This window comes from Triturus cristatus, chromosome 4_1 (assembly GCF_964204655.1).
Source record: "Triturus cristatus chromosome 4_1, aTriCri1.1, whole genome shotgun sequence".
Taxonomy (NCBI): Eukaryota; Metazoa; Chordata; class Amphibia; order Caudata; family Salamandridae; genus Triturus; species Triturus cristatus.
In genome coordinates this window covers 367,404,313-367,431,094 of record NC_140585.1, presented here as the reverse complement: position 1 = coordinate 367,431,094, position 26,782 = coordinate 367,404,313, and the positions used below count along the sequence as shown (strand labels likewise).

Below are 26,782 nucleotides of genomic sequence, written 5' to 3'. Positions count from 1 at the left end.
TTGAGGATTAGTCTGGCTGCTATGTTCTGGATTGTCTGGAGTCTTCTCATTAGTTCGCTGGTGGTGCCTGCATAGTGTTTTGTCGTAGTCCAGGCAGCTGTTGATCAGGGCCTCCGTCACTGTTTTCCTGGTGCTGATGGGAAGCCATCTGAAGATTCTGCAGAGCATGCGGAGAGTGTGGAAGTAGGCTGAGGAAACCACACTGACCTGTAGTTTCATGGAGAGTTTACTGTCCAAGACAATGCCGAGGTTGCGAGCATGGTCTTTTGGAGTGGGTCCAAGTTCTGATGGCCACCAGGAGTTGTTCCAAAGGGAGGAGTGGCTGCTAAAAATCAGCACTTCAGTTTTATCCATGTTGAGCTTCAGGCAGTTGTCCTTCATCCAGGCAGAGTATTCTTCATGCAGTTGCGGAAGTTGGTCTTCGTCGTGCTTGGGGTCTGGTGAGAGCGAGAAGACGAGCTGGGTGTCGCCGGTGTAGGAAATGATGTTGATAGTGTGGATTCTGACGATGTCTGCTAGCGAGGTCATGTAGATCGTGATGAGGGTTGGACTGAGGGATGAACTTTGTGGGATTCCGCAGATGGTGGGCTTCAGCGGTGAGGTGAAGGGAAAGAGACAAATTCTCTAGGTGCATCCCGTGAGAAAAGATGTCATCCATCTAAGAGCGTTGTCATTGTTTCCGATCTGGTGCAGTCGATTGAGGAGTGTGTAGTGGGAGACGGTGTCGAAGACTGTGGTGTGGTCGAGAAGAATCAGGGTGGCCAATTCACCTCTGTCGAGTAGGGTGCGGATGTCATCTCGATGCTGTGGTTGGCTCTGAATCCTGATTTGGAGGGGTCTAGCAGGTTGTTTCTTTCCAGGTGTTCAGTGAGTTGGAGGTTGATGGCTTTCTCCAGGACTTTAGTGGGAAATGAGAGTAGCGAGAAAGGGTGGTAGTTTTGGAGGTCTCTGGGGTCTGCGGAGGGTTTCTTGAGGGGGGGAAAGGGTTCTGACCTCTGAGTGTTTCCAGGCATTGGAAAAGGTGGCTGTGGTGATGGAGGCACGAAGGATGGTGGTTAGCTGGGTGCTTATCTAGTCGCTTCTGTGGTTGAAGAGTTGATGAGAGCATGGGTCAGTCAGTGCTCCCAAGTAGATGGAGTTCATTAAGGCAGTAGCGTTCAGTGTGCTGAGTTGTTCCCATGTGTTGAGTGGGTGGTTGGAGGCTGTCTTCGTAGGAGTGGGGAGGCTGAGGAGGTTGGTGGGTTGGGGATCGAAGTTTCTGCATATGGTGGCTATCTTGGTATGGAAGTGGTCTGAAATGGAGCAACCTGGATGGGGGTGGAAGTGAACAAACAAAGGGGCACAATGGAGTTAAAGCGTACAGGTGTCTCGCTCTTCTTCAGAGCACCTGGACAAGACTTCAAAATACCAAGACCCAGCGTGAACACTATTCAAAATAGGAGTCTGCACACTTTTGAATACCAAAATACAAAGTGAACAAAGTTCAACATTCATTAGCAAAGTAAATGGTAATATTTATTGCAGCAAGTTCCCATATATATATATATAATGGCAATTCCAGAATTTTTAGACATTCAGCAAAATAAATTACGGATTTAAATGTAAAGCAGTCTCACTAGAGAATCAACATTCTCTAGCAACAAATTTCAAAGAAACCAGAAAGGATAGTGTATTTTGATGATCCATCCTATGATCCACTATTTGTTTGAATACCTCTAGCTTGGCAAATGTTCTGACTTATCTACCTGCCATCAGTAAGATGGCTACCTAGCCAAACTGCTGGCAGCATCCACAGACTGCAATACCAATGATCCAGATGAACAAGTTACTTACCTTCGGTAACGCTTTTTCTGGTGGATACATTATCTGCCTGTGGATTCCTCACCTTGTGAATATCCCCTGCGCCAGCAACATTCGGAAACTTTTGTAACACTCCACGCCGATGAGGTCGAAGACTACTTCACAGAGACACGGCTCCGCTCGCGACTCCGCTGACTTCACCGGATCCATAAGAAGACCTCGTCGGCGTGATCACGTCAGTTCCGCCCCTTTTTTCCGTGCCTTCGAGGCACAAGGACGGACTGACAGCAATATATACACATTACATAATATACAAAGCAACACACAGTGTGGAGATAACATAGGAAGGCAAAAGAAATAACACACTGCCTTTGACAGTAACAAATAAAATTTTGAAACATCACCATTAGAGTTATAGGTATACAAGGGTGGACAGCGGGGAGGCGGGTGGGTCAGTGAGGAATCCACAGACAGATACTGTATCCACCAGAAAAAGCGCTACCGAAGGTAAGTAACTTGTTCTTCTGATGGATACATCTGCCAGTGGATTCCTCACCTTGTGAAAAGATTCCCACAGCAGTCCCACACCCGGAGGAGGGTGTCCAACCTTCTATACCAGAAAGTCCTGAAGGACGGAAAGAGCAAAGTGTCCCTCCCTCCTCACCTCGGAATCCAAGCAGTAATGCTTTGCGAAAGTGTGAAGGGAGGCCCAATTTGTCGCCCTACAAATGTCCTCCACAGGAACACCTCTAGACAAGGCAGACGTAGAAGACTTAGCCCTAGTAGAATGAGCCCTTATACCCTCTGGAGGCTCCTTACCGGCCAAAGAGTAACATATCTTGATGCACAAGATAATCCATCTGGAAAGGGTGCGCTTGTGCACCGCTCTGCCTTTCCTGCAGCCAACAAATCCCACGAAGAGCTGGTCGTCCACTCGAAAGTCCTTAGTCCTATCAAGGTAGAAGCTCACCGCCCTCTTAGGGTCCAAGCGGTGAAGCCGCTCCTCCTCCTTGGAAGGGTGAGGGGGAGGATAGAAGGTAGGAAGGGTAATGGACTGCCCCAGATGGAAAGGAGTTACCACCTTAGGCAGAAAAGCAGCCCTGGTCCTAAGTACAATTCTTTCAGCATGAGTGGTCAAGAACGGGGGTTTTGAACTAAGAGCTTGAACTCACTTACCTTCCTTGCCGAGGTAATAGCAATGAGAAAGACCGTTTTGAAAGACAACAGCCTCAAGGGACACTTGTGCAAGGGCTCGAATGGAGAACCCATCAAGTAAGTTAAGACAAGATTTAAGTCCCATTGAGGCACAATAAAAAGAGTAGGCGGAAACTTGTTTGTAAGGCCCTAAAGAAATCGTCAAACAATAGGCGATTTAAACAATGACGGCTGATCCGGCAGGAAAAGTAAAGCCGACAAAGCCAATAGATATCCCTTCACAGTGGCTACAGCAAATCCTTGCTGAGCAAGAGAAAGAGCAAACTGAAGAATGTTAGATAAACAAGCCCTCAAAGGGTCAATAGATTTCTCTCCGCACCAAAGAACAAATTTAGACCATTTATAGGAATAGATAGATTTGTTGGAATGACGTCTGGCAGACAATATTACATCTACCACATCAGGCGGAAGAGAAAAATAATTCAGGTTGCCCCGTTAAATCTCCAGCTGTACAAAAGGGGGTGGTGATGGACGGAGCATCAGAGCCAATCAAACACTCACACCCAGTCAACAGATCTGGGTTTGATCCATCACCGTTCTTTAGCCCACTCTGCCACCCCAGTTCAGACATGGCCATATGCACATCAGTCTGACCCTGTGCCTCATGGGAACAGTCCAGCCCGAACTGCCAAGCCATGCCTTCCCTGGACCGGAAACAAGCTTCCTAGGACCGGTTTCTGGCATTTCAGTCGTCTTCAGCCAGGCTTGCTTGAATCCAGTGGCAAAGTGAGCAAGGGACTCAACGTCTGAGCATACCCTGCCAACTTATGGCGAACATAGCGGTACAAAAGAGGGTTGTGATGGACGGAAGGTGTAAGCTCTGGAGGTGGGGGGTGTAGAACCAGCCCCTCTGACTGCGAGAGGAGGTCTGCGCTGAGAGGGAGAGGAAGCAGAGGGCAAGAGGAGAGGTGGAGAAGATCTGTATACCACACCCTTCATGGCCAATCCGCGGCGATCAATATGACTTGGGCCCAGTCTTGGCGAATCTTCCTCAGAACCCGAGGAATCAAGGGTATGGGAGGAAACGCGTAAAGGAGATGTGAATCCCATCTCAACTGAAACGCGTCCCCCAAAGCTCCCTGCATCGGATACTGGAGACTGCAGAATGACGGGCAGTGAGCGTTCTCGTGAGTGGCAAACAGGTCCACCCGAGGAGTTCCCTACGTCCGGAAAACGTGACGAACCACCTGCGGATGGAGCCTCCACTCGTGGCCGACAGACTGTCTGCACGCACGTTCAGAACTCCAGCCAGATGATTTGCCATCAGACAAATCTGATGATCCGGAGCCCAGGACCAGAGACGCAGAGCCTCTCTACAGAGACAATGCGACCCCACAACACCTTGCTTGTTGACATACCACATCGCAGTAGTGTTGTTCGTCAGGACTTGAACCGACTGACCGTGAAGGGAAGGGAGGAAGGCCTTGAGCGCCAAACCTATCGCCCGCAATTCAAGAAGGTTGATATGAAGCAACCTTTCCTCTGGAGACCAAAGACCCTTGATCTCCAGATCCCCCAGATGCGCTCCCCACCCTAAAGAGGATGCATCCGTTATCACTGTGGCCACTGATGGAGGTAGATGGAAGGGCTTTCCTTGATTCACATTGCCCTCCACGCTCCACCAAGACAGATCCGCCGCAGCTTCTCTGGAGATCCTCACAGACTCCCTGAGATCTCCCTTGTGCTGATACCACTGCCTGCGGAGGCACCACTGGAGGGCCCTCATGTGCCAGCGTGCATGGTTGACCAACAGAATGCAGGAAGCAAACAGACCGAGCAGACGAAGGACCTTCAGGACTGGAACGATCGCTCCATTGAAAAACAAGGGAATAGTTTCCTGTATGTCGGGAATCCTTTGTGGAGGTGGGAATGCTCGACACACAGTAGTGTCCAGTACTGCCCCCATGAACAGGTTGCGCCGAGATGGCACCAGGTGAGACTTGGGTACGTTTATCGAGATACCCAATTTGTACAACAGCTGGGTTGTAACTTGCAGAGGATGAAGCACCTTCTCTGGCAACTCCGCTTTGATCAGCCAGTCGTCCAGATAGGGGAAAACTGGAATACCCGATCTTCTGAGATGGGCTGCCACCACTGCCATCACCTTGGTGAAGACTCGAGGTGCAGTAGTAAGACCAAATGGAAGGACCGCAAACTGATAATATTGAGACCCTACCGTAAAACGGAGATACTTCCTGTGCGACTTCAGGATGGGGATGTGGAAATACGCATCCTGCAACTCGATGGACACCATCCAGTCCATCTGTTGCAGCGCTTGAAGAACCTGTGCAAGGGTGAGCATCTTGAACTTCTCTTACTTCAGAAAAAGATTCAAGATCCGGAGGTCCAGGATTGGACGCAGCCTGCCATCCTTCTTCGGAATCGGGAAATACCGGGAGTAGCATCCCTGACCCCTTTCCTGGTCTGGAACCACCTCAATTGCACCTTTTGTTATTAACGTTAGGACCTCCTCCTGCAGGAGAAGATGGTCCTCCGAGCAAGCACCTTGGCAAGGAGGGTAATTCGGAGGAAATTCTCAAAAGGGAAGGGCGTACCCATTTTCTACAAGATCTATAACCCAAAGGTCTGTAGTAACCGATTCCCAATCTTGTAGAAAATGGGTAAGCCGGCCCCCCACAGGACCAGCATGATCCAGAATGGTGGATCTATGGCTGCTTTGCAGTGGTGGGAGGGACGGAGGAAGAAGAGGAGAGCTGCCGACCTCTGGTTTTGCCCCTGTAGCTCTTATACAGGGTGTTCTGTTGCTGTTGTTGCTGCTGCTGCTGGGGCTGCCTGTAAGTACGAAAGGATGATCTTCCAAAGCCCCTGTACCTCCTGAACGAACCCCTAGGCTGAGTCTGCAGACCCAGAGATTTGGCCGTGGCTTTCCTCTCTTTAAATCTCTCCAGTGCAGCATCAGCTTTCTTACCAAAAAGCCCAGAGCCATCAAAAGGCAAGTCCAGAAGCGTTGCCTGCACATCAGGGGAGAACTCAGATGACTTGAGCCACGCACCCCTCCTTGTGGCAACAAAAGAGCCCATAATCTTAGCGACAGAGTCAGCAGTATCCAGGCCGCTCTGAATTACTTGACGTGCAGCCGCCTGAGTGTCCGATAGCACCTCATTAAAGTTCTGTCTATCCTCCTCTGACAATTTAGGGGCCAGTTGTTTCGCTGAATTCATTAGAGCATGGATGTATCGGCCCAAAAGACAGGTGGCATTTGTCGATTTTAAAGCCATACTGGCAGAAGAGAAGACTTTCTTGGCTGACTGGTCTAATTTCTTTGCATCCCTGTCGCTAGGGACTTGGGGAAAGGCACCTGAAGATCTTTTAGAACAGGCAGCCTGAACCACTAGACTCTCCGGAGAAGGATGGGAAGTCAGAAAGTCTGGGTCACCTGGAGCCGCCCTATATCTTTGTTCTTCCAGTACCCTTTGAGCTTCCCTCCTGGATCTGATTCTCACAACAGGAGTCGGCGGCGCCGTAACCGAATCCGACGGCGCCGGAGTCAAACCCGGATGCAAAGGAGCAGCCGGAGTCGAATGAGGTTGAGCTGGCGCCGGTGAAGATGGAAGCGGCGTCGATGTCCTAGACGCCAGTAAATGCCAAGACGGCGTCACCGGGAAAAATGGCATAAAGGGAGCTTGAGGGTAAGCTTGAGGAACTCCAAAGTTGAAAGCCATTGGACCTGAAGGTGCGCCAGAGGGGTACAAAGCACTGGTAAAGACCCCATACATAGCATTTAAATAATGCGTCGGATCTTGACTTGGGCCTGGAAATGAAGGCTATGGCTCAGACTGAGGCATCAGCGGACTCGGGCCAATCGGCGCCGATGGTGGAACCAGCGGAGTCTCAGTCTCGTCCGGAGCCGGAACTTCCTCAACTGGAACTGGAGATGGAGCCGGCGATGGAGCCGTGGCCGGAGCATGCTCCGGTGAAGCTGCAGGCGATGTCAGGCCAACAGGAGAATCAGGAACAAAGACAGGAGAAGGAGACACAAAGTCCTTACGACGTCGAGAAGGTGAGGTCGATCTCGGAGCCGCATCGCTGTCCGAACGATGTTGAGAACCATGCCTCTTCTTTTTCTTGTGTTTCTTGGATTTGGAAGCATGCCCCGACGTCGACTTCGACCTCGACCTAAATCTTGATCTTGATCTTCTTCGACCTCTTTTATCCTTTTTCATCCTGGCAATGAATAACTTGGTCTCCCTTTCCTTCAGAGCCTTTGTGCTCATCTTGCGGCAGCAGGAACAGCCTTTGACATCATGATCCGATGACAGGCACCAGACACAGTCCTCATGCGGATCCGTAATCGACATGTGCTTACCGCACTGCCTGCAAGGCTTAAATCCGGACTTCTTAGTCGACATTTTTCAACTGCAACAAGAAGAAAGAGAGATACCAGCAGGAAAACAAAGTATTTAGCTTAAGCTACAGAGAGAGTCCCCGAAAACCGTTAGCGTCAATGGTGCGGAAAAAAGGGAACTGACGTCATCACGCCGACGCGGTCTTCTTATGGATCCAGTGACATCAGCGGAGTCGCGAGCCGAGCCGTGTCTTTGTGACGTTGTCTTCGACCTCATCGGCGTGGAGTGCTACAAAAGTTTCCGAATGTTGCTGGCACAGGGGATATTCACAAGGTGAGGAATCCACTGGTAATGTATCCATCAGAAGTACCTAGTTCGCATCCATTCTATGCAAATCACAACCAGGTGACAAAGTAGGGAACAAATTAGGTCCTGCGCTGGAATTACACAAACAGGCCAATTTAGGCATATGGCAAGTGGACGATTTGCCAATTAACATGGGTCACACTGGAGAAGCTTATACATCATTAGCACAGACAAAGAAATAGCAAGCACTAAAGGCAGCTTTTCCCACAAACCAGCAATAATTTTTTAAGGCCTCTGCAAAACATACACAATAAGTCCTATCACAAGGATCTTTGTGCAATATGTGGCTGCAGAGAAAGATTGGACCTCCAAAGACAAGCAAAGTAGGAACAGTAATCATACGATGTTTTTTTTTGTAACCACCACATTTAATACACTTGGTTTAAGTATCTAGCTCACTCGCATTCTGCAAGTCCTGTAAGGTCTCACTTAGCTCATAAGACACTTCTGTTTCCTGCTCTTTTAAAACAGATAAACAATATCCTATTAGAATCAGAGGCCAAAGAATACTTCACTCTGCCCTAGCAACTCGTAAAGTTATCTTTTGGCTACCTTGGTTGAGCTGCTGAAGACAATGCAATGAATGCAGTCCATAACATCAGAGCCACAACTTGGTGTGGACCAAACAATGCACCCTGCAGTACAACATTTCATTTTGTCAAGGATAAAACGGAGCTGATCAGGGCTCTCTACACTGGTGTCACCCTTGACTAAATAGCAAGAATACTTTATTGTGGAGTGTGTTTAGAGAACCTGCAGCTTGAAATAGAAAGCTAAACTTCACACGCAGATGGCCCGGAAGCAAAAGTGCAGCGAGCAAGTGTGAGGGATGCGAAGTTGCGGTACTAGCGGCCAGGCTGGAGTGGAGACGGGCGAATTAGCGGAAGGCAAGGTCGGAGCCTGTGGAGCCAGTGGTCTACGAGGAGGTGATCAGTATTTTTTTATGCACAGTCAGGCAGTGTCCCTGAAGTGCGCAAACAGGCCGGATAGGGGTGCGGCTTGCGGTCAAGGGGCCTGCCTCCTCTTAGTGACTACCAGCACCACACAGGGTGCCTCCAGCCTCAAAGCTTGGCTGGGCAGCAGATGGCATGCAGGCTTTGTTCGCTGGATTCTTGCTGCCATGGCCTGTCACCCCATCTGCCCTGCTTTAGGGCACATTCGCAACTTATAGCTTGCACCAAGCTTGCATTGAGCCAGTTGCCTGCTCACTGCCTGCATCCAGTTACAACAACTGGTCCACTGGTGCTCCAGAAATCTTGTTCTTATTGGCTCAAATCGCTCGCTTTGCCCCCAATGGATTCATTAGGGGCTGCCATCAGTTCTTCAAATGCTTTTCAAATATTATTCTTAACTTCAACATATTTAACAGTAAGTAGGAGCAGAAGGAACAGAAGCTGTGAAGGCTGGGCAGAACACATCAGTGTTTGAACATAGGCTGATGAAGTGGCACACATCCTATTAAAACGCCACACCCTCAGAAATACATGCTGTGCTTGTCCACTCCCCTCACCGCCAGCTCTCTTTTCTCCTATTTTCACTGACGCTCAGTCAAAACTACAAAACTAGGGCGTTCGTGTAAGGCGTGGGGAGAAGGTGGCAACAAAAGAACCGAGACCAGAAACAGAGAGGGAAGAGCAGATCCTCTGTAATCCAATGTTATCTCAGTCACCTAGATGAGTGTCACAGGAACGCAACCATGCCTGAAGCTACAAACAAGAATCACACGGGCTTAGGCAGATAGTGATATTTTTCTTATTCTCACGACTCTGTGTATACAGACAGTTGGAAACTATCACATACAATCTGTAGTAGTTACTGTATAACCTGTCCGTGCAGAGACTGATTACCTAAACATATTCTCGAGTGTTGATATAGAATCCTAAGGGTCACTTGTTCTTGGAGGCCCTGCGAACAGGACGTTTCCTGTTATGGATGTATCCTTTCTAAATAAAGGAGAAGCTGTACAACCTTCTGAAGATTCCTGTATACCTCTCTACACAATCTTCCTTGCGGGTGCAAGAGAACTATAGCATTTAAAAAAGAAGCACTATCAAGTAACAAAAAAATGACGACCCTATGAAAGGTGCATCACCAACTGGCAAGGCAAAACTAGAAGGGCCAAATCAAACCCACGCAATAGGGAAGGACCTTCACACTTCATAAAACAGTACTTTATTATACGAAATAGTCAATGTACAGAGCATTTGATATTGAGCGACCTGCTAGAAATCACCAATCATGGCCGGCAAAATCCCATACCTCCCACAACAAGATCCTCACCATACATAGCTTCCCCTTCTATGGCTGGTATGGTCAATCTCCCAATGGTCGACACAGGGAGTTCTCCAGGCTTAGTGGGACGCCTGGCAGTAGACAGCCAGCCCACACGGGAAAGCTGCGACACAGACTTTATCAAATTATCTTTAACCATAGATTTGTAGGCCTGCTAGGCCTTTCAAAAAAGTGGCTATACCTCAGTTCTCAACGATGACTATCAATTCCACATCGATGGGACAGCAAGGTTACACCATAGAACCCGTAGCACAAGTTCATCATCATTTTCAAGAGCACAGGAGACAAGAAGACAGGGCTTGATGGACCCTCTGTTTATTCAACTCAATCCCATCTATCCCTGCCAGGCTCTCAGTTCCATCAAAGGAGGTCACTTAGCTCTCCATTCACTGACAGAGATGGAAACACTGATGGCAAGTTGTTAGAAGCATGTGCTTGCTCCCCTATAGTGGATACATTCTATACCCTGCCCAACATTTTGTCATGCTTGGTGGATGACTTCAGGAATACCAAACTGCCAAGAGGAGGTTATATGCCTGGATAAAGCCCACCGGAAACAACGGAGGGTACTAACGGTGAATTTAATATGGATCAAGCACACCAAGAGCAAACCAAAAGATAAAAGAGCCTCAGTAGTGGCGACACATGATCCCTTAGACATCTCAAACTCAAATATTAAGTTTCCAGGGCTAACTGTAGGCCAATTGACCAGCTCCTCACCTCATCAGGCAAGTTCGGTGTCTCACAACCCCCTCACAAATAGGGAAAAGACTGAAGAAAAAAAGGGATAAGAAAAGATTGAAGAAAAATAGGGAACATCCCTCTGGTATCTGGCAGGGGGCACACTCCAGGGAAACTAAGCTTTTCCTATATTCCACAAGTCAAAGCATACAATATTTAATATCACGATGACAACAAACCAGTTAGAATTCTTGGAGACTGAATCTCCAACGTCTCAAGAATCCTTGCAGGAGACAGAGGTTGGGCAACTAATGCAGAAAAGGTAGGACAATCGAGGAAAAGAGCAGCCATTGCCAACCAGTTTTGGCAAACTGGATGCAGCAGCTCAAGACCAGAGGATTCCAAAGCTCCCTGGACCTATGGTTTCGAATCTGGGTTTTCGAATCCCATTAGAGATAGGCAACAACTGGTAGTCACCTTGATTCCGCCTTCGCTTCCTTTAGAAAATCATTCCCCTATCCAGTTCGCAAATAGTCATGGGATCACTAAAAACTCTGCGCCTTGACGAGCCTGCTGGGAACCCAAGTGTTTGTTCCATTGTGCAAAAGCTGATCTTTACTCCTCAAAACACCTCAAGAGGAAGAAATGGCATCTTAAATAGGGGGAATATCTTATTACTACTGCAACATATTCCGAACTTGAGTCAGCTTCAGAGTGAGGATATAATGAGAGTTCAATTTGATATCTAATCTTTGACTCAAATACTGAATCCATAATCTTTTCTTGGAAATAACCATTAACAGCGAGCCGAGAACTGAGTGAGAGGCCTTTTTGTTGAATGTGGCATTGAAATAAACAAAGAGCTTGACAAGTACCCTCACATCTTGAATTAGTTGACGGGCAGCAAGAGTTGCACCTCCAGCATTTCTTTTATTTTTTATAAATCTTTTTATTCAAATCAGTGTAAAACACCTAATAACTTAGGTCGTGCATCGACACATATAAAAAACATTAGTATCATAGTTTACATTATCAAGAAGCATTTTCCTATGCATCACCCGTTGCATGGGTAAAGTCAAGTTACATCCAGAGTAGTCCAAACAGGTTACATCACTATAAAAGAAAAAAATCATGCAGTAAGTCCAGTAACACATTGAGGTATTTAAGTACAACATTGATGTCTCAGCATTTGCCATTAAAGCAGTACCACCTTCCACACCCGCTGCATGAACAATACGCAAGTCAATTCGCATGGTATTGAATCCTGGCCCCTCCCTCACATTTCAACTGATCTAGTCACAGATAACCCTGATATGCATTCGAGAATCCCCAAACTTTAGTCCATTTCTAAGAACATCTCTGACCTTCGTACACCACCTTCTCTGCTAGCATACACCAGTCCATATCTTTTTCCAGTCCAACAACTGTGGCACTTGTTCTGCCACCCATAAGAGTGCAATGTTCCATTTGGCCCCCCATATTCTTTCCATACAATTCCGGTCTGTCTCTCCCCAAACATTGAGCAGACAACATTTAGCAGAGAGATCAATACACTGGGTACATAGGTAACCAACACAGCGTATTACTGAGTTCCAAAAACATTGTATTAGGCAGTCCCAGAGTGTATGATAGAAGGTAACAGGCTGTCCACATTCTTTTCTACAGCTTTCATCAACGGCCCTACCCTTTTGAACATGGTGTGTTGTGTGTAGGAACAAAGCAAAACATTTTATTTGGAGGCGATGAAACCCTACTCACATAGCTACCTCTATGGGGGATGCTCAGGTTTCCATCCACTCGTCATCCTCTAGGCTTGCTAGGTCATGAGTCCACCTATGTCATAGGTATGTCAAAGTGTCAGGGTGCTGTTATTCAATTTACTGTATATCAATGATATGGCATTGCATGAAATAAATTAGTCTAGTAGTCGGTCTTCCAATTGTGAAGATTCAGGGAGTTCCATCCCATTTGGGAGCACTGCTCTAAGTACATGTTGTATTTTGCAGATATTGGTAGGGCTCAGAGGGGGCCAGTTCGTAGTTATGCCGCAAGTCTGCAAAAGGGATAACATCCCCTGGAATCAATAGGTTGCCAACCCAGGAGAGACCAATAGGGTTCCATTTGCCAAAATCTGCTTCTACAAAGCCCAATATTTTCGTATCCCAGAGGAGCATCACTTGCGTAATTTTGCTGTTCCAGCCCAGTGCCTTCGCTGCTGCATGCCAAATGAGGACCACCACAGCTACTGGGTTGTGGGTTTTGTGCTTTCAGCTAGTACTGTAGAGCTCATGAAGATGTCCCCGTGGCTACATCCTCAGTCTGTCCATTCGGCAGGTGGGCTCATCTGGAGGCTGAAAAATCCAGCAGTTGACTGACAGTAATCAGCTGTGCCGCCCAATAATATTTCTGAATATCAGGGAGGGTATCCACCTGGCTCAGCATGCCATGTAGACGTTGCAGGTTTAGGGAGGTACTTCTGTGAGGCATTAAACCAGATTGGGGTGGTTGGACCAGTGTCTTAATTGTTTTTATGAAGCGTGAAGCCAAGACTTTGGCAAGGATTTTAACCTCCGCATTGAGGAGCGTATTGGTTGGCATCAGAAGCATTGACAGAGGGTTTGGCTGTTCTGTGGAGAACTACAACGGAAGCCAGCGTTTGGTATCTGGGAAGAGCGCAGAGCTGACGACTATCCTTATACATATGAAGAAGGTAGGGAGCACTTTATGAAGATGTCAATTTACATAATTCAATTGGCAAGTCATTGGGAACAAGGGCTTTATCGTAGTTTAGGTTATAGATCACCTTCACAATTTTGTCCTCCGTTATATCCTCATCAAGCCATGCAGTAGGTGAGAGGCAATGGAAATGAATGCTGGGCATGAGTTCTTTGGATTCATGCGCTGTGGCAGAATTCCCTGGCGAATAGGGGTGAGCATAATCATTAGCAAAGGCGTTCTCGATGTCCTGCCTTCCCTTGATAGCATTCCCATCTGCAGCTTTAATTTCTAATAACCACCGGCCTGCCTGACCAGGAGCTTTCCTATTTTGTTGCCCTTCTCATACAGTCTATGTTGTGTGGCACTGTTACTTGCTTTAGCTGCATCTATGGTTGCACCTCAATATTCCTGTTGCTTAATTTGGAGGGCATAGCTAACATCCACTTACAGTCAAATAAAATACTCTCCATCTCTCTAATTCGGTTTTCAAATTGTTAGAGTTTAGCTTATTTGTGTCCAACTAGTAAAGAGAGGCATTCCCCCTTAATATTTTTGTAAGCCTCCCATAATGTCTGGATAGTGTCAACAGAGTTTTCGTTGTCAGAGAAATATTGTTCTGTCATCATTAGAAGACTCTCCCTGATATGGGGAGCTTTACGATACCAGGAATTCAGTGTTATGTTACGAGGAGTCAAGTCTCTGTGTAGTGCAAATTCCACCCACACCGGGGAGTGGTCCGATATCCCTCATGGTAGTAAGTGAGCTCCTGAGAAATATTGTATTTGATACGCGAGGATGACAAACTAATCAATAAGCGAGAGGCTGCCATGTGCTCCAGGGTGAAACGTATACTGTCGGGCCATCGGTTTAAGTACTCACCATATGTCAGTCAGGCCCATGGCGGCAAGGAACTCTGCTGGTGGGTTGCGGGAAGAGTCCACCACTCTTTGGGGCCATCGGTCACATATAGTTGCTTTAAAATCGTCCCCTATAAATAATTTACCCTCCGGCATTTGGAGGCGCATGGTACTCCGGTCTGGGAGTGTGAGTTCATGCAGGCGGGGTGGGACATAAAACGAACTTATGTTGAGGGTAGTCCCCTCCCAGTTCCGGGTGAAAGCCACGTATCTACCATGGGCATCAGGCCAGATCTGTTGAACTATTAGTGGGAGTGACTTCTTTACCAAAATGCCCACTCCCCTGAATCCCGTGGTATATCCGGCATTGGCAACCAATTTGTAACTCTTTGTAACTCCAACGATCTAGGAGGAGGAGAATATCAGATGCCTGATGCTTAATATATTGCAGGGTGAATGTCCCCCAGGTCGTTCACATTCCAGGATAGTAGTTTAATTATTGATGTGTCTGGACAGGTGTCCAAGGGTATGTGGAGATATGGGGTATCTCCAGCATTCTCAAGGGAGCCAATGGTGCACTAGATCAAACTCAGAGAAACAATCTGGACATTTTGGAATTTATTTTCTTTTATTTAGTTTGACAGTTTTGTAAAGCACGAACAAGACCCTTGCGGGTATCAGAGCGTTTTACAGTGCAGATATATTGACATAAAAACGTAAAAGTACAATGAATTAGGTGAATACAGTAGTGGTAAATATTAGAGAACTGCACATATTTACAAGAGAGTATAAAAGGTTCAGGTGAATTTGGCTAGGAGAATTGATTTAACTTCTGTTTTTTAAAAGCTGCAGATGGATTAAGTCTCGTTTCTGGGGACAAGGTATTCCTAACCCTGGGAGCCATTCCTGAGAAGGAACGGTAGGATGTTTTCTTCTTGGACAAACGTTGTGGTTTAAGTAGAAGATTGTTAGAGCTCCTAGTAGATCTGTTACCACCCGATAGTACCAGTTTCTCCGCTAGGTATCGGTGTTTTGTGATGTAAAGCCTTATGTGTCATACAGGCGATTTTCAAATGAATTTTGGCCTCAAAAGGTAGCTAGCTGAGGGCACGAAGGTCAGGGGAAATGTGGCAGTTTCTTTTGGAGCCTATGATGAGTCTGGCGGCTGTATTGATTGAGGCTCTTAGAGGAGCTGTCGTTGATCTGGGCAGGACGCAAAGAGCAACACTCCCATAATTCACTCTGGGAATTACTGGAGATTGAACTGCCTGTTTAAAGTCACTTGCCGGTATGAAGGGTTTCTATTTACTCAGGGCATTCATCTGGAAATTAGCTCCTTTCGTTGCAGCGCTGATGTGCTTCTGCATATTTAGCTTATTGTCCAGGGTTAGTCGTGTGTCATCGGCATACATGTGATATTGGATATTTGAGGAGTTGAGAAGCTCAGTGAGTGGTTCCATAAACTGATTGAAGAGTGTCGGGGAGAGGGAGGAACCCTGGGGTACTCCCAAAGTGACTGGGGAGGGGTTAGATAATGTTTGGTTGATCTTGAATCTTTGCGTTCTGTTTTAGAGGAAGGAAGTGAACCAGTTTAACACTGTACCAGATAGTCCCATCCTGTGTTTCAAGAGGTCTAGTAGGTTGTCAGGTTTGACTGTGTCGAAGGCTGAGGAGAAGTCAAGCAGGATTAGCAGGCAGGCCTTGTTTTGATCCAATATTTGTAATGCGTCATCAATTATGTGGGTCATGGCTGATTCTGTACTGTGCCCTGATCGAAAGCCTGATTGGAATTGATTGAGCAGGTTGAAGTGGTCTATGTGATTACTAAGCTGCATGTGGACACATTTTTCTAGTAATTTGGCCAGGGTCGAGATGTTGGAAATTGGGCAATAGTTATTCAGGTCAAATGGGTCCGCCGATGGTTTTGTTAGGTTGGGGGGTTACCTGACCAGTTGTGAGGATGTCTGGGATGATTTCTTGAAGAAGAGAGGTGTTTATAATCCTAGTCCATAGGGTCACTAGCAGTGGAGTGAAGGTTTTTAAGTGGGTTGCTGGGAGAGGGTCTGTGAAGTGATTGGAGGGATTCAGGGTCGTGAGCATTTTTAAGATAGTTTCTTCGCTGTAAAAGCTGAAGGCGGTCCAGGAGGCATTGTTCTGGAGGTCGAGCTTTGTAGAGCAGATAATTGGGGTACCTGGTGTGGTCAGTGAGGCTCTCATACGTGGGTCGGTATGGGATAATAGATCGTTAAGTAGGTCTGTCTAAGTTTTCAGTCTTTGTTGGGAAAAAGGATGCAAGCTCCCTGCAATTGGGGAGTGTTTCAGGATTAGCTAGGGGGGAGTGGGAGACACCCTTTGATTGAGCTTTGATTATTTTGAATAGTCTTTTGGGACGATTCTTGGCCTGGTCTAATTGTTTACGTATGAAGTCAGCTTTTGATCGTCTAATCTTTCCATAATAGGAATTTCTCGTGCTTCTTAGCAATTCGAGGTGGGCAGCGGATAGAGCGGCTCTCCATTGTCTTTCAATTGGTCTTAGTGATCTTCTGTCTTCATTTAGCCTACCATCATACCAGGGGTTTGATTCTTTTGCGGTGACTCTTTTCAGTTGTAGGGGAGCTAAGTTGTCTAGTACCTGGTTCATAGAGTGAAAGTAGTGATTGGTCAGATCATTTACATCCTTTAATCCATCCAGTGGGGGTGTGAGGATGCGACTAGCGGTTGCGAGAGAAGCAGGGTTAACGTTTTCTAGGTTCCTCTTCCACATTTTCGTTCTCGTAGGTTGTACAGAGAGTAGTTTGACTTCTTCCTTGATATGGAAAGTAATTATATGATGGTCAGACCAGTCGCAAGGGAGGATCGATTCCAATTGGGTAGAGCCTGATTGGCAATTACTAGGTAGACAAAACTAAATGCGATGAGGACAGCCGTTGAGTACTGTATCCTCAGCCAATACCAGAGAGGGGCTGAATCGCATCTACGCTATCAGCCAGGTATGACAACTGTACCTAGCATGAGCTACACTCCAACAGCAGAAAGCCAGATGCAATACCATTTCACCGCCACTTCCTTACAATAATTCGTGGAACGTTGCGGGTCTAAGGAGGATACTTACCAACCAAGACATATGGAAATTCTTGGAAGGGGCTGATTTAATTTGCCCACAAGAAACTTGGGCGATAACGCCTGTGCAAATAGTAGGATTATATGGATTACATCCCGCCACCCTAAAAACACCTTTGTCATCCAAATACCCCTACCCACCCTAAATATTCCCTTGCCATCCAAATTCCCCTACCCACCTAAAAACACCCTTGCCACTCACATACCACTAGCCACCTTTAACCCCAAAAATCCACTTTCCACCCAAATACCCTTATCCACTCTAAACCCTAAAAGTTCCCTTCCCACCCAAATACTCTTACCCACCCTAAACCCCCAAAATACCATTGCCACTCATATACCCTCACCTATCCTAAACTTACCCTTGCCAAATACCCCTACCCATGCTAAACCAGAAACCCACCCCTACCACCCAGATATCCCTACCCACCCTAAACACGCCCCTGCCACCCAAATACCCGTACCCACCCCTGAACCCTAAAAACGCCCCTGCATAAAATATATATATATATATAACTGAAAAAACCATAGGTTTCACACATGTTATAGTTAGCGGAAATTTTACTGATAAAAAACCAATGAAATTGCCCCGTTATAGTTAGTGCTGGCAACTATAACTCACGCGACCACAATCCTCTGCTGATGCTAATACTGTATTTAGACACTTATTTGCCCATGTCTTCTTCCATACATTTTTAGCTATACATATATTACAAATATTTTTTTTTCATAAAGACACATATGTCATCAGCAGAAGATTGCGGTCGCGTGAGTTATAGTTGCCAGCACTAACTATAACGGGGCAATTTCATTGGTTTTTTATCAGTAAAATTTCCGCTAACTATAACATGTGTGAAACCTATGGTTTTTTCAGTGAATTTGCAAGGTTTTTTAAATGCTAATTCCTAACTATAACGTGTGTGAAACCTATGGTTTTTTCAGTGAATTTGTACGGTTTTTTAAATGCTAAGTGACTTTACGCCATTCGTGGCGTGCGCGCCCACTTAACGCAGTTCGTTCCGTGCGCGCACGGTGCGCTTCGCGCACCGTGCGCGCACAGTGAGCACGCGGTGCGCTTCGCGCACCGCGCACCCACTTTACGCAGTTAGTGCTGTGCCCACGTTACGCTAGATGGGCCATGTACGCACGATGCGCTTCGCGCACCGTGCGCACATGGAGGACATATTATGCGCTTCCTTGTGATAGGTAATCTGTTGAAATTTTTTGGGAAAATTTTCTGTGCTCTGATAAGCCATGCACAAATGGTGGCCTTCGGCCACCATTTGCACAAGGGGTGGAGAAAGTGTGGATAGTGTTTTTTTTATTTTTATTTTTTTACCGTACGCTTACGGTAAGCGTACGGTAAGCGTACCCCGCGAAATTGCCGAAAAAAAAATAATGCCGTTTTTGCTCTTGGGGGATGTTTGGGGACTCCCTCAACATGACTATGTGAGAGGGAGTTGTCAAAACATCCCCGTAACATGTTTTTGGCCATCATGTTTGATACATAACACTCAGTGCGGTAGACAAAATGGCGGACGCCGCTTCCTGGTTTCTGCCGATTCGAATGTTTACTAAGATCTAAGAGCCAATCAGAATCGCGCTCGCGCACGCCACCGTACGCTTACCGTAAGCGTACGGTAAGCGTACCGTAAGCGGGCTCAGATATATATATTGATTTAAAGGCTATTTTCTCAGAATCTACTGAACAGATTTACACCAAACCTACAAAAGGCACTTCCTTGACCTAGGGACTACCTCTCTGCCAAATTTCTAGTAATTCTGTTCAGCCGTTCGGGCTGTAGCTCGTTCTAAAGGTCCTATGGAAAAATGCATGGGAAAAACGCGTTTTGGGACCCCCCTTTTATCTCAGCCCCCGCTTGACGAATCCCCCCGAGACTTTCAGGGTAGGAGCGGAGCGTAGCGCCCCACCTATTTTGAGAAATTCGCGAGGATTCGTCGACCGGCGCCAAAGTTATTCAAAATAGAATGTTGCGGATTTCCTATGGAAACGTGGTCCTAACTATAACTACCTACTGGCGACCGCCAGTAGGTAATCTATATATATATATATATATATATATATATATATATATATATATATATATATATATATATATATATATATATACATATATATATATATATACATATACATATATACATATATATATACACACACACATTCATTCTCTCTTACCCCCCCCCCCCCCGACCTCCCACCCCGACGGTCACCAGTGGGTATTTATAGTTAGGACCTAGTCTCCATAGGAAAAGCATTTTTTGTTTTGAGAATAACTTTAGGGCCATTTGCCGAATCTTCACAAAATCCTCAGAACTGCTATGCACCCGAGTTCAGCCGCTGTCTGGAAAGTTTCAGGGTGATTCGTCAAGAGGCGCCTGAGATAAACACCAAATTTGGCAGAAAACTAGATCTTGGTTCAGAAAGAGTGCTGTTTGTGATTTGGTATAAATCTGTTCAGTAGTTAGAAATATTAAAGGAAAAACAACTTTGGATATCTGGGGGCGCGAATGGAATGGTCACAGGAAGTGAAAATGAATCAAAAAGTAATAGAAGGGGTGAGAGTAGAAGTACCTGACCCCATGGGTACAATATAGGAGTCTGTGAGGGACCCTGATGGGCAAGAAAATGCCCAGAAACATTTTTTCCATGGGCGAGGACTCGCAAAACTGCTGCGACGCTCAGCACAGTCCCCCATGTACCACCACGGCAGATTCACAAATTAAAATACATTGAAATTACTTTAGCGTTACTTTTAGATTACATTGACTACTCCGGTGATATGCCTAGGTATCACACCGTGGATCCAACAATACAAAGGTAAGTAAGACACTTTTGGGATTAAAGCAAAGCTACTTTGGTTTCCATACAAAAGTCAGTTCAACACAGAACATTTTAGCATAAAATTCATAACGGGTTCCTATGGGAGGAAAGAATGTTATTGGTTTGCAGGTAAGTAAACGACCTGCAGGAATAGCTTTTTGGGGGTAGACCCAAGGCTTCCCAAGGTTCAAGTTGGCACTCCAAGTGCACCACCAGCAGCACTAAGGCAGCCGATTGCAGAGGTCCAATATTAGCCAATGGGGCTAGGGGGGCCTTTGGGCAGGGGCTGCTTACGAGTAGGCCACTTGGTTGTGTGACCGAAGCTCCTGGGTGTAGGATCATCACAGGAGGGGCCAACAATCAGCACAGGAGCTGTATCTCCAGCGGCACGGAGTCGGTCGGATGCAGAGTGCCAAGAAGACAGCAGGAGCCCTGTGGATTCCAATGGAGATCTTGGCTTTGGAAGAAAATATGCAGGTTCGGGCAAGGAGATTTTCTAAGGGCAACAACCGGCCATATGTGTGTCAGTATTAGCTTGGCACATGTAATTAGAGTATCAGCCTCAGCTGAAGGTGCAAAAAGATGAGTTTAGTTCAGATAGGATGAATGTGATCCCAGCAGATTTTCTTACTGTGTGTTTTATTTGAAGATTGGACTTGCCAGGATCTGAAAACCATACACCTAGAAAGTTAGCCTGTGGTCTGCGCGATGGTTAGACTTAACTTCTATCGGAGATTTGCTATATTCTTATACCTCCCAAAGGTCATTACTCCACCTGGAGTTTTGGTTAACTATGCAAGATCTCAAATGCAAGGTGTCCTTTCTTAAATATTAGTATTCATTACAGCAAGCCAAAACGGGCATTCTAAAGACTGCCTTGAAAGAGGTTTCTCCAAGTCAGACAATCCTTGGTCACAGTATCTAAATCAGGTGACCATTGACTTAAAAGTGGAGGCAGACACTTTAGCCGACGTTTTAATTCCGTTTTCAGGTGTAAAATTCATCCTGACGAAACAGGACCGATCTCTATCGAGGCAAGCACACCTTAACTGGGTCCAGGCTTACAGTCATATCGCAAAATCTTATGAAGGAATGGGAATGCAATCCTATTTGAAAGCTGCACTCAGCAGGGGAATGAGACTCAAAATTATCAGTGCAAGACTGATGGTCTTACCAATCAACGAATTCTGCACCAGTTGGGGATCGGATTATAGGATCTGCCCTTGTAGATTATGCAACTACAAGACCTAGACTATGCTTCATCTACTTTGCTGCTGCCTGGAATTTCTTCAGGCATGACACTTCATTGAAGTGCTCGTTTTTAAAATGTGGGAATTCCACCTGCAATGACGCTTGGAACTTTTGTCTGATAACTGATATTCCGATGAACTTGGCCTGCTTAGGCAAATTTATGGATTTCATTTCCATAACTCGGTGAACGCAGGCCGCAGGAACATGTTGATCATGGTCGCTCTAAGTATTGCATACTTCCTTCATTGTTTTACTTGCTTTTTGACAACACTTGCATGCACTATGTGAAATTCTGGGTATTCCATTATACTTTATTGAGGTACTGACTGCCTTGTACAACAAGACTGTTTGTTGGTTTTTTAATTATTCTTTTATGCATATGTACCAATGTTAACGAAATGACACATGTACACCAGTATTAATTCCCACTTTTCGTTTTTTAAAGTGCTCACTATTAGTGACTAAGTGTTGCAACATCTTCGGAGACACAGGCCCAGGTACACCCTTAAAAAAAAAAAAAAAAAAGACCCATTTTGGATCTGAGAAAGAAACTGCTTTGACATATGAGAATACAACCACTCTTCCGCACTGATATAACTCATTATTCTTTGGTAATGTGGGCCTAGCAGCAGGAATGGAGGGACATTTTTTCAACCATCAGAATGGCGTGGGCCTCTTGAGATGGCGCACAGAAGGGTAGGCAGGCCATGCAGGAGTCACTCAGACGTTTTGGAAAAGGGTAGTTGCGGTGGAGTTATTCTTCCTTCAGTGTCTCTTCTTTACATTTCTATTGAGAAAAAAAAATGCTAAAATGCTATAAATTGGGTATTGGGTCAAAATAACTCCCTAACCTTGAAAGACCTTCACTAGCTGAAAAAAAAGAGTAGTAGGAGTGGTCGGTACCACTTGGTTAGAACTTGGCAAATTGACTGTGCAGGCTGTGTAGTGCTTTATGCCCTCATGTTTTAAGGGATCCAGAGGGAGGTAGATTAATTTTTCCTGGGACTCTGGCTACAAGTGCGAGGACATAAGCTACATTTGTAGCTGTACAGCCAGAAGCCAGAGGTCCTTGGACATCAGCAGTTTCTGCTCAACACATTAGCTGCATAGATTGACCATGAACTGTACCCTTCTTGATGATATTCCAAGAGCAAGGAGGCACAGAGATAAAGCTAAATATTGCAACTTTAGCATCAGCCATGATGGTTCTGCTGCTGACCTGATGAAGGAAAGCAGAACCCATACTAGAACATCATCTTCTCTTCATGTCTGCAGTACAAATCTCCTTGTCCATAAGATAAAACAAAGCTTTTCACTTCAGGGTAGCTACCACAACCTCCATACACTGAGCTCAGTGATTCAATGACACAAAGACTTAACTGCCCTTGCAGTCCTGGTACTTTTGTTCCCAAAGACTTTAATTTCACAGGCTCAGAGAAAGGATTGTTCCAAAACATCTGAGCTTGCCTGACTACCAGGAGATCTATGGCCATGGCTAGTCTTGTGGCAGGTGTGGTGCTGGACAGCAGTGAGCCCCCCGCCCCCCCCCCCCCAAGGCATAAATGCCTCCAGTTTCTGGTGGGCATTTTTGTCGCACTGGACATCGCCCCCAGACTTGGCCTAGACAGCATTACAGACAGGTTGTATGTATATTCTCTTTGTCTATTATGGTCTCAGTATCAGAGTCCAGTTCTGTGTGTGTCTCTCCAAGGAGAGCCATTTTGGGGAAGGGAGCTCAGCAAGCAGGCTCACATGAATCATCACCTAGCGCAACTGCCCATAAAGGGCTTAGGGATGGCTGCACCTGGAGAAATGACTAACAGGACCTGGAACACATGTGGTCAAATAACTAAACTGGGTTTCAAATCTGTAATTTTAGGCACACTTTATCTAGGCCAGCAGCAGATCAAAAGTGGAGGGACTTTAACTCGCTCATAAGAATCTCATGGGTGTTAACAGCACTTATATAGGTCACACATCAGTTGCATCTGGAGTCACCATGCTGCCACATGGCATCCAATTAGTAATGCTGAACATTTTACTGCATCCTGTCGGGCAGAGGGAGATATGCTTTACACTAGAACTGTAGGAAGAAATATCTATTAGAAACATCTTAGTAAAGTTCAGTGACATTTCCAATTGCTTATGGTGACTTCACTGTGTAGATTGCACATGCAGAAAACAGTATGTAATAACAATGCTAACTGACATGCGTGTCCTTAGAATGCCCAGTCAGCTTCAGGAAATCTTAACTGCGGTTTTCGTTTAGGTAATGGGTGCTCATGCAACAAAATAAAAGCTGCGAAAAAGAAGACAACACATGCACTGACTAAACACTGAAAAAAAAAACGAAGGGTAAACACATTCATATTGGACTACGTTCCCTGCAGACCTGCACGACACATAGGAAAAGGACATGCAGTGCTTGTATCAAGCGGCAGGACAGACCTTGCCATCAGACTCGGCAGAAGCAGCAGTAGTAGCAGTAGAAGAAGGCGGCTCCTGGGAGGTAGGTGCCAAAGCCCCTGGTGCTTTAGAAGACTAAAAAGGCAAAAGATGCATACAATGTCAAGAGAGGATTCTGCATACTACACACAGTACATCTAAGAATCTCCCTGCACTGGCTGATATTAGGAGCACAAAGTAGCTAATAATACAAAAATACAATTTACCCTTTGTTGGCCGCTTCAGTTCGCGTGAGGTATGTAAGCAGAAAAAGTGTGAAGCATTACCACCCCAAAAAAGGTTTTAGAAAAAGGGTAAAAAGGTGAATAAATGCCTTACTACCACTGGTTTTCAAGAGGAGAAACAGTGACATGTTTAAATAGCTCACAAATGTAAGAGGCCAAAGTGCTAGATAGAGCGTGCTCTCAAAATGTAGAATCCTTGAAATACAGAGACAAATACTGACAGGTGGCTTCAGGTTGGCCTGGCAATAGAGTGAATAATGGAAACGAATGTATGAGTTTAGCGCCAACAAAGACAGACACATGTATAATGTGTGATGGAAAAGAGATCTTCCAGCCATTAGCAAGGTAACTAAAATGACCAACTCTTGATCTGATGTCTAATATTTTCCACACACCAGCTCTGACCTGTATTGCTTAAGATTCATTCTAATATAACAAAGATACCCTGCAGAAGTGTAGATTGCCTGAATGTTTGATGTACCAATAACATTAGAATATATTAACTGTTTACAACTTTGACTTAAGGAAAGACTGGAACACCAGTACAGGGGTGCGAACATATTAACGGACTGGAGCGGTCATATTAGATAGATGGTGGACTCAGGTACTGGACATCGGAGGAATGATAGAACGATCGAATTATCCAACATTTAATGAGAATTATTACAAATCTCAAACAAAGGTCGCAGATGAATGAATTCCCGTTGAATAGGGAAGTAACACACATTCTGGTGCTGTCCCTGGCATTGTTTCATTACTGGATAAATATGATACGTATCAGCAGGTTTGAACTGCTGATATTCCTCACCAAGCTCATAATTCAGATACTTAAAGTAACATGAGATACCTAACATGCATATGAAAACCTATCTGCAAACTCGTAATGAGCACCTAAAAGTGGGTGATTACCAGGTGTGGAGGCTAAAGAAAGTCCCATGTGCTTTGGGAATACATCTGGGAATTTTGTTTTTCGGAAATACGTCAGGGGGCTGGTGTACGTACGAGACAGAAATTGGGAATATATTGAGATGGAACAATGGACAGACAAAGGTAAACAAGAATGATGACATGCTGGAGAACTACCGAATGATGTTCTGAGGAAATAGTGCTCACATGCCTACAGCCTAGTTTACTGAGTGAACAGGGAGGAGATAGACAAATATATTAATGGAATTAAGCTTAGGAAAAGACATGGTTGATTTACTGAGTGACCTGATACAACAAGTGGCTTTGTTGGAGATAACAGTGTAAAATATGCTGGGGGAATGCAAAGAGAAACAAGCAGCTTTGCATAATAGAGTTCGGACATAATATAGGTCTTATGTCAAGGTAACGGACCTCACACACATACATACATACATACTGGCATAACTAAAGGAGTAGAGGGTGGCATGGTTTGAAAAAAGATGGGCCTACACATTAAAAGAAAAAGTTATCTCAAGGAAGAAATGGAGATAGGATTTTGTCAAGTTAACGCGGGGCCAGGGGGAGGAGGGATGATGATAAATTGATCTCAAGGAGAAGAAAGTTAACCTTAAAACGGCAGAAAAAAAATGAAAATCAGACCAGGCACACCAGAGGTAAGGAAACTATTGTAGGAAAACATAGGATGCTACGGGTGAGCAAGAGTGTGTAAAGTTCACCAGTTTTGGAAATAAAGACTTAAAAATTATTTACTATGGAGAAACAGAGGTCTGACAAAGGCAAACAAGTATTGGGACAAAGGAGCTCAAAGAGGTATATGCACACAACAATAGTTCTCCAAAATGGTTATCAGTTTTTTGCGGGGCTTGCTTCTGCAAAATCCCTGGTAAGACGGTAAGAGGGAAATGTCCTGAACCCTGAGATGTAGTACTGCTCTGCTTGTCAACGTCATCAGACAATATCCTATTTGGGTGCCAGCTTAGAGTTATTAAATTTAAAAACTTGTTGAGCTGGGATTGCCACCAAACTTTGAAAAATGTTATGCCGAACTATTATTACAAATGCATCGCGGCTTTTACACCAAAAGTGCAGGGAACACAAACTTTGAACATTCAAATAACAGCATGATGGAATACAGTAAAAATGTATTTAAATGAATGGGGTTACACACTATATACAACCATGAAACAAGAACAGTAATGTATAGCACATAACACCATTTGCATAAGTTTGAGTTTTGGGGCACCTGAATCTGTTACTTTATTAAGGCCAGCTGAGCCAGCCATTTAATTAACTGAATGAATGGTATCTTTTATGTATGTGTCCTGCTTACTCAGACTTTCATTTGTTGAATAATAAAAAAAAGTAAAGAGATGCGTCTCTGAGGAATTCTGTAAAGAATAGGAAGAAGGATCACAAAATACATTTATTGGTAAATTACGTTTCCATTTCAACCATGTAGACCAAGTAGACTAGATACCAGCACCGAGAAACTCACCTTTGCCTAACGGTTCAGCTCTCCTTTCACTAGTTGTCAAGAATTCCTGTCATGCGAGGGGAGGAAAACGGTAACCAGCGAAAACGGACTACATCTCCCAGGATGCTTAGCGGTTGAGAGGTTATGTAAACAGGAGAGCTGTTACATAACTCAAGGAAAACACGCCCTTATGTAAAACAGGAGAGCTGTTACATAACTCAAGGAAAACACGCCCTTAT

General features: G+C 45.3%; 1 protein-coding gene across 4 annotated transcripts in view; it reads right to left on the bottom strand.

The window, feature by feature from the left end:
• DNM1L (dynamin 1 like) overlaps positions 1-26,782 on the bottom strand; it is a 610,546-nt gene that overhangs the window by 108,477 nt on the left and 475,287 nt on the right. For 2 of the 4 annotated variants that reach the window (XM_085652403.1, XM_085652402.1), the window contains one exon: positions 23,901-23,993. The exons of the other annotated variants lie outside the window; for them this stretch is intronic. In XM_085652403.1, the coding sequence (XP_085508529.1) occupies positions 23,901-23,993 (93 nt within the window). The remainder of the gene's footprint in view (positions 1-23,900; positions 23,994-26,782) is intronic. 4 annotated transcript variants of the gene reach the window in all.